Here is a 7,885-nt window from a genome sequence, read left to right as displayed (position 1 = left end):
ACTTTGAGCAAAGCAGTCACGCTGCCAGGTGGGGAATGAACGCGTCCAAATTTAATGTCGGTGATTATATTCAGTTTAGCAGGGGTAGGCAAACCGGAAACGCTGAGGGAAATACGCGCATTTTTTACGCTCCTACTATAGGTATTCAAACAAATGTGGCCCTAACACTAAGAAAGACAGCGAAGCCAGAGTCTCACGACGCCGCTTGATCTGTGCGGTGCTTGGCTCCAAAGTTACACAAGTGCGCACTACGTTGCAAGGCGCCATTGTTGACGTCTTGCTCCGGAAAAAACCTTTCTTGCCAATCTGAAAGACACAGAATGTTTCTCCATAAACGCTATCCATATAGTACTAAAGTGTCAACGAACAGTAGTGAAGGAAATTTTGCACTTTCAACGTAGTTGTGTTCCCTTTTCGTGAAATTCTTCACTAAGATAAAACGGATTCAATTAGAATCGTGTGCGCTTTGAGTATTTCTTCAATCTTGGTCTCTGGCATTGCTTTAAATTGTGAATATAAAACGCTACTCGGATACAAATTGTAATCATAAATAGGTTGAGAAAACAAAAACATTAGCTAAGCGTATTCTTTATTACCATCATCTGAATCACCCACTTGTTTGGATTTCGGTTGCTTACTTTTACTCGTCCGTCTTGATGACGAAAGAAAGGAAACAAATAAATGCAATGGTAGTGTTCCCAGGTGCACAGGTGAGATATATTTATTTCGCGTGTCTTGCTTTTTTGGTGCTCAGTGAACAGTCAGACGCAAATGTATTCGTAACACGCACATAGAATAGGTGTTTTGAATTACCATCAGCTCAGTGACCTCGCGCCTTCGGCGCTCCTGGTACACTTTCATCCCCTTTGCGCTGTTGCTTTGCAGGTCACGTCCAGTGTCTTCCTCAGCGCATATGCCCCTACAGCATCAGCAGGAGCAGACCGCTCCCACGACAGGCCAGATTAGCCCGCCACCGTCACCGGCACTGGCACACAACTCGAAGACAACAACGACCGGCATGTCACCTTTGTTTTATGTCTTAAAAGAGGGATATCTAAGCAGATATTTCTAGCAGTAGCGTATTTATACGGTAATTCGGGTTAGCATTGGCGTGTCTGATGCTACTGAACAAAGACGGCTGTGGATAATAATGACGGCGGAAGACAGATAATATCTCTTTGGGTCATGCCTAATTTCCGTAGTTTTTGTCGTGGCAGTAAGGAGATGACAGAGGACACTTTGTTTAAGTTGAAAATTGTCTTTTTTGCCCATCACAATGGAATAAATATAAGCGCAGTAAATTTTTCAGAGGCCGAAAAGCGGTACACTGAAAACGCTTAGATAAGAACAAATAAGAAAGACTACACAATGATGCTGTTAATCGTGCTTTAATAAATGTGCATTTTTTGCATGCTCTCTGAAAACAACCATCTAATCACAGGAAAGCATCATTTCTTCTAGCACGTTTCGTTTTGTTCCTTTCTGTGCTCTTTCTCACGCGTTAAATGTTCCGCGCAGAGTCCGCGAAAGACGACGAGCGCAGCACGGGGAAGCCCCAAGCCGTCACAACGTCGAGACCCATTGACGACGGAGGCGACGATCTCTTGACTAGGCAGCTTCGCGAGCAGAGGCATCGGGTCAGGTCACCGGGCGTCGTCCGCTCCCCCACGACCGAGGCGTACAGCCTGGACTCCGGCAGACGCGTGTCCGTGTGGCCGACCACCCCGCTGGCTGGCGAAGATGCCTCCCTGATCAAGGTGTCGCCGTGCCGTTAAAGAATACGTGTTTAATTTATGGGGTTCAACGTCCCAAAACCGGCCCAGCTTGTTTAAAAAAATTCTCGGCCTCCGGGACTTAATTTTTACGCGCGCAGATAATCATCCAAATTTCATCCAAAGAAAAATCGATCTGAATAATCTTACTGGCTCCCGTTACTGCTATTACAGAGAATGAATCCAGCGTCATTCCAAGTGCCGAATAGGTCGTCACGAAGATAATACCTAATTTCATCAAGTCTGACAAACGAAAGTTATTTACCAAAATGTCATTATAGAAAGAGCGAGTCACCCTGATGTTGCCATGATATAAATGGAGCAGTTCGTCGGTAGTGTAATTCTATATGCGCAATGTTTAGCCGGCATGTTTTGGCTCTACCTGAAATGTGGCATAGTGTCTATGCAGTGGCCACGGCGACAAACAGAAGACAGTGCGACAGAAGCAAGTAACTTTTGCAGTGGCCCAAACGTTTACGCCTGCCATGTGGCCTTACATACAATGTATGACATATTGTTCCATTTAATGATTGAAAATTGATCTGCATTCCGTAAACAAGAAATGTGTCAACATTTGTTAGTGCTTGCGTTTTTAGTGTTAGTGGTGTTACTGTTGATGGTGTTAGTCCAAGTCGTGTCAACGAAAACAAGCTTTTCCGCGCAAAGATTTGTGTAAAGTTTCAAGCCGTAAGTCAGATTGAGTGCCAATAGAATAAATTCGCGCAATAGTCGCCCGCAGCTCAGCGTTTCAAACAGTCACTCATTCTGGCGCTAAGCGTTGGCAAAATTCATTTAAGAATCTGTAACTTGAAGTCTTTCCGCACCGCGCCCAGTGACCATCGTTAGCCCGCTAACGATGGACGGTAACGCCAAAGAAAAGCGCTCCTGATTCGTTCCTGTACATTCAGATGCGTTTACCTTAAACCTAGAAAACTGCAATTTTATTTTCTCTACAGTTGGTGTTTTTCCTACACAACGGTGATTTTTTAAACGCCTTTGAAAACATTGGAGCTTCCAAGTTGAGAATGGCAACCTCCACCAGCCTGGCGCCCGTCCTGAAACACTGCAAATCTCGTGATTCAGCCACGAGAACAATTGATTTCGTCGAGAGTCTGGGTAGCATTGACTCTAAGGATGCTGTGTCAATGCCTGCGATATTTCCTGCACTACTCAGTTGCTGTCTTGTAAAGGCCTTAACGTTAACGATAACATTTTTCTTTCACAATATTTCACAATTTTCACATTTTGGGAAGGATTTCGTATCGCCTACGCTGAGAACAGTTCGCCCAGCTCTGCTAATGGCATGCCAAACTCTAACGCCAATAGGATTCTAGTATAACCGCAAAACTGTGCGAATTATAACTTGGAATTTTGCGAAGGATTTTGTTGCTAATAAGCATATATTTTGTATATTCATATTTTTCTTTACCATTTTACTCCACGCATATCTTCTTAACTTTTATTTAAATCTTGGTGAAAAATTTTGATTTCGCACATTCAGTTTCACAGTAAGACATGACACATTTTAATGAAGCGTATAGTTTTTAAAACGTGCCTTTACTTGACGTGATTACCAATATATTTTGAAAACTTATAATACTTTGACGAAAGAACTGAACACTAAGAAAATACGGGTCTCTTTTAATATTGCAAGACTCATGGGACGAGGTGCTGAAACCTATTTGTCTTCTTGCAATTGGTACGATCTATTCATAATCCTGGAATTACATCTGATTATATTCAGCATGTTCTAGCATTTATAGCCAGCTTCTATATTACTCCCTCTTCTTTAACCATGCGCGCTATTAGGTAACAGTCGAGAAAAATTTTCATCTCGTAGTGGCGAAGAATGGATACAACACCTTCCGCTTCTACAGAAGCTTGATTGTACGTCCCTTAATACAGCGATTATGTAGCAAGAATGAGACTGTGAAGCCAACGTTATGCGGTTTTTGCTCAAGGATGCTTCTAAGAAGGGGGTTCTGTAGGAGTGCGGATGACTGGATTGAGATATGTGAACGAAAGTTTAATCTATGATCTACGGAATGTCCATGTACTTTTCATATTACGTTAGAAAATTATGTAATCTTAGATACCCAGTTATCTACAGTGCCCATGCTGGCATTAGTGTATTGAGGCGCTAAAGCGATACATCAAACCTCAGATGACATTAGCAGGGCCAGCTGCAGAGGAATGACTGAAGTATTCAATGTCTGCAATTGCCTGTTTCGAGTATTGGCAGGTGTAAATCGAACAATGACATGGAAATATGGGCAGCTGGCTGCAAAAAAAGTAAAAGCAAAGAAGCCCAAAACTGTTGGGCCTCAGCACATTTCCGGCAGGGAACAGCCTGTGTTACACAACTAACCGAGTTTGTTGATGAGGTCTGCGAAGCTTTGGATCGTTGTAGCATCATTGACTGCATATTCTTTGATTAAAAAAAAGGCTTTTGACGTAGTAGAATATGGTCTATTAGTCCACAAGTTGTGTTGTTTAAATGTGATTGAGAAGGTTCTTGAATGTATTAGAAAACATTTAAGTTTAAGGTGTCAGTACGTCAAAATAAACGGTGCCAAATCAAATGTAACTTCCGTCATGTAACTTCCGTCCCACAAGGGTCAGTTTTGGGACCGCTGCTTTTTCTTGAGTTCATTAACGATATATAAGAGAATATTACTTCCTACATGGGACTCTTCGCTGATGACTCTGTAGTCTACAGAGAAGTGAAAAATTCCCACGATTCACTTGCTTTGCAGAAAGACCTGCAAATACACTGCACCGGTGGTGCGAACACTGGCACATGAAATTAAACTTTCAAAAAATAGTGAACATGCGTTTCTCGAGGAAAAAGAATGCCCCTAATTACGTCTTTAACATAAATGGCCACTTATTGGAAACTGTTCTCGAATAAAGAATATAGTTGTGCACATCTCTTCAAAACAATGGTGGCATCGACATGTTGATTAAGTTGCTGCAAAGCTTGAAAATTTTGGGTTTTTTGCGCCGTAACACGAGAATTATAGTAAATACATTAGTGTAACTGGCATAAAACAGGAATTAGAATTGGAGCCCCTTGAAGTAAGGAGGAGACAGCTATGGCTTAAATTTTGTCTTAATGTCACGAAGTGGTGACTGCACTCCGGAGAGCAAAAAGGCTGCGAAAATGGTGTCTTAAAAACTCTTTATTTGAGCTGACTTGCGCCCACAATGGACTGAATCACTCGGCGGCGGCGTAGCAACAAGCGTGCTCGGTGGTCGTCGAACAGATTGCCTGCCGCAGTCGACCGTGCTCAACTTAAAGCTGATAGCGAGCTTTCGAGATAAAGCGTGCAAAGTTACTAGAACATTCAGGAAAAAAAACAGAATCAGATCGGCTTGGCTGCGATCAATCGAGTTAAGTCTAGTCGCGTCTTCAGTCGCAAACAAAGCGATAAAGTGACGTGGCGACATATTTGAAAAAGGAAGAAACACTGCAAAGATTCGTGGCCTTACTCAACTCTCAATGAAGCACCCGAAGCATTGAAACAAATAATGCGACTAGCAACAGATAAGACGGATCGTGCGAAAATAAACAGAGTGTGGTAATGCAGCGTCCTTCAGCGCGCTCAACAGGGCTTCAGACCTTGTAAGGTCCGAAACAGCGGCGCAAGAACTTTCACCCAATGCACGGCGGCGAATGGGCGTCCACACTCAGACTTGGTCACCTGATTTGTATTCCGCGTTGCGTCTTCGTAGGCTGTGGCGTCTGGCGTCGGTCCGCTGCTGGTATTTGATCCGTAATCGGGCAAGCCTTCGAGCTGCTCCTGCGCGTTGAAGGTAGGCGGCAACATTCACGTTCTCTTCTGTAACGTTGGGCAGCATGGCGTCTAGCGTTGTCGTGGCCTCCCTGCCATGGAGGAGCTTAAAAGGCGTCATCTGGGTGGTCTCCTGCACTGCGGTGTTGTAGGCGAAGACTACGTAAGGCAGGATGGCGTCCCAAGTCTTGTGTTCAGCATCGATATACATGGCGAGCATATCGGCAATAGTCTTGTTCAGGCGCTCGGTCAGCCCGTTGGTCTGCGGATGGTATGCAGTGATCCTTCGGTGGCTGGTTTGGCTGTAACGCAGGATGGCGTGCGTTAGTTTCGCCGTGAATGCTGTTCCTTTGTCCGTGATGAGCACATCGGGGGCACAATGTCGCAGAAAAATGCAATCCACGAAACATTTGGCGACTTCTGCTGCTTTTCCGTTCGGTAGGGCTTTGGCCTCGGCGTAGTGGGACAGGTAGTCGGTCGCTGTGATCATCCATTTATTTACAGACGTTGACTTTGCGAAAGGACCAAGAACGTCCATGCCGATCTCCTGAAAGGGCCTTGAAGTGGGTTCAGAAATTCTGCTGGTCGGGTGGGGGGAGTCTTTCGTCGCGTACAATCTCGGCAGGTTTTCACATAATGTGCGACATCGGCAGACAGTCGGGGCCAGTAATACTTGTCTTGAATGCGGCGGAGGGTGCGAGTAAACCGAGATGTCCAGCTGTTGGCTCGTCGTGTGAAACCTGTAGAATTTCTTCGCGGAGACAAGCAGGTACAACAAGGAGATAGGCTATTTTGTTTAATGCGAAGTTCTTCTTCATGAGGACATCTTTCTGTACACAGAAGAAAGAAAGTCCTCGCTTGAATGAGGCAGGGGGTGAAGAAACCTTGCCTTCCGAGTACTCGATGAGGCGTGCGAGCGGGGTGCGAGCGTTGCTGCTGAGCGAAAGAGCTGGGGCTGATGGGTCCCAGGAAGGCGTCCTCAGCGTCGTCCGGCAGCAGTGTATCTACAAGGGCTCGTGAGAGGCAATCGGCGTCAGAGTGCTTGCGTCCGGACTTGGAAACGACGGTGGCGTCGAACTCCTGGTGGCGCAGACTCCATTGAGCGAGGCGGCCAGAGGGGTCCTTCAAATTCGCAACCCAACACAGCGCGTGGTGACCGCTGACTACCTTGAACGGTCGTCCGTACAGGTAGGGGCGAAATTTAGGCGTAGCTCAGATGATGGCAAGGCACTCCTTCTCAGTCATCGAATAGTTAGCCGGGCCTTGTAAAGGGAACGGCTAGCGTATGCGATGACTTTCTCCAGCCCGTCGCTTGTTTGAACGAAGACGGAGCCTAGGTCCACGCTACTTGCGCCGGTAAGAAATTGAGTATCGGCGGTTTCATCAAAATGCGCGAGGATGGGTGGGGACAGTAAACGACGCTGAAGTTCTCTGAAGGCTTCTGCTTGCGGGGCTTTTGCGCCGCTATTTCGGCCCTTACAAGGTTCTTCGTCGGATAGGTGAACTGGATTTCGAAGTAATTCCTGACGCAATGACTGCATCCCAGCGACGCCGCGTACGACCAGAAGATCTTCATGTCGTCCGTCTGAAGCCATATTATGTGCGCTAAAGGACGCTGCATTTCTACACTCAGTGTTTATTTTGGCATGATCCATTGTATTGGTTGCTAGTCGCATTATTTGTTTTACTGCATCGGTTTGATGCTTCTTTCAGAGGGGAGTAATGCCGCGAATATTTGCAGTATATGTCCGTCTTTCAAATCTGCCGCCACACCACTTTATCGCTTTGTTTGCGACGCAAGACGCGACTAGATTTATCTGGATTGATCGCAGCCAGGCAGAGCTGATTCTAGGTTGTTCCGGAATGTTCTAGTAACTTTGCACACTTTATCTCGAAGGTTCGCTATCAGCTTTAAATTGAGCACGACTGACAGCGGCGGGCATTCTTTTCTACGACCGCCGAGCACGCTTGTGGCTACGCCGCCGCCGAATGATTCAGTCCATTGTGGACGCAAGTTAGCCCAAATAAAGAGTTTTGTTTAGACACCATTTTCGCCGCGTTTCTGCTATCCGGAGTGCAGTCACCACTTCGTGAAATCTGACGGAGGTGAGGGGTTGCCGTCCATGTTCCGTACGCCCCATTCAAGTCTTGACGCCAGCCCTCAGCGCTTCACACCCGAGGACGAGCCAGCAGCTCAGCGAGCCAACCGACTTCTCCAGGGAGAGCAGCCTGAGTTCAGGACCGTGCCCGACCGCACCAGACAGCGAAAGGACGCCGCAACGAGCCCCACTACTTCGCCAAAGATGTCTACCCCGATCA

The 7,885-nt window shown here is 46.2% G+C and overlaps 1 protein-coding gene across 1 annotated transcript in view; it reads left to right on the top strand.

Annotated features, from left to right (window-relative positions):
- Nucleotides 1–1,923, top strand: part of LOC144095564 (uncharacterized) — a 97,564-nt gene extending 95,641 nt beyond the window's left edge. The window contains exons 3-5 of the mRNA XM_077629255.1: nt 1–28; nt 886–1,016; nt 1,519–1,923. The exon at nt 1–28 is cut by the window's left edge and continues 151 nt beyond it. Of these exons, the coding sequence (XP_077485381.1) occupies nt 1–28; nt 886–1,016; nt 1,519–1,775 (416 nt within the window). The 3' untranslated portion in view covers nt 1,776–1,923. The remainder of the gene's footprint in view (nt 29–885; nt 1,017–1,518) is intronic.
- The last annotated feature ends 5,962 nt before the right edge of the window (nt 1,924–7,885 follow it).

Source organism: Amblyomma americanum, chromosome 6, assembly GCF_052857255.1.
Source record: "Amblyomma americanum isolate KBUSLIRL-KWMA chromosome 6, ASM5285725v1, whole genome shotgun sequence".
NCBI classification, from domain to species: Eukaryota; Metazoa; Arthropoda; class Arachnida; order Ixodida; family Ixodidae; genus Amblyomma; species Amblyomma americanum.
The sequence above is the reverse complement of the archived record's forward strand: the minus strand, read 5'-3'. Positions and strand labels throughout refer to the sequence as shown.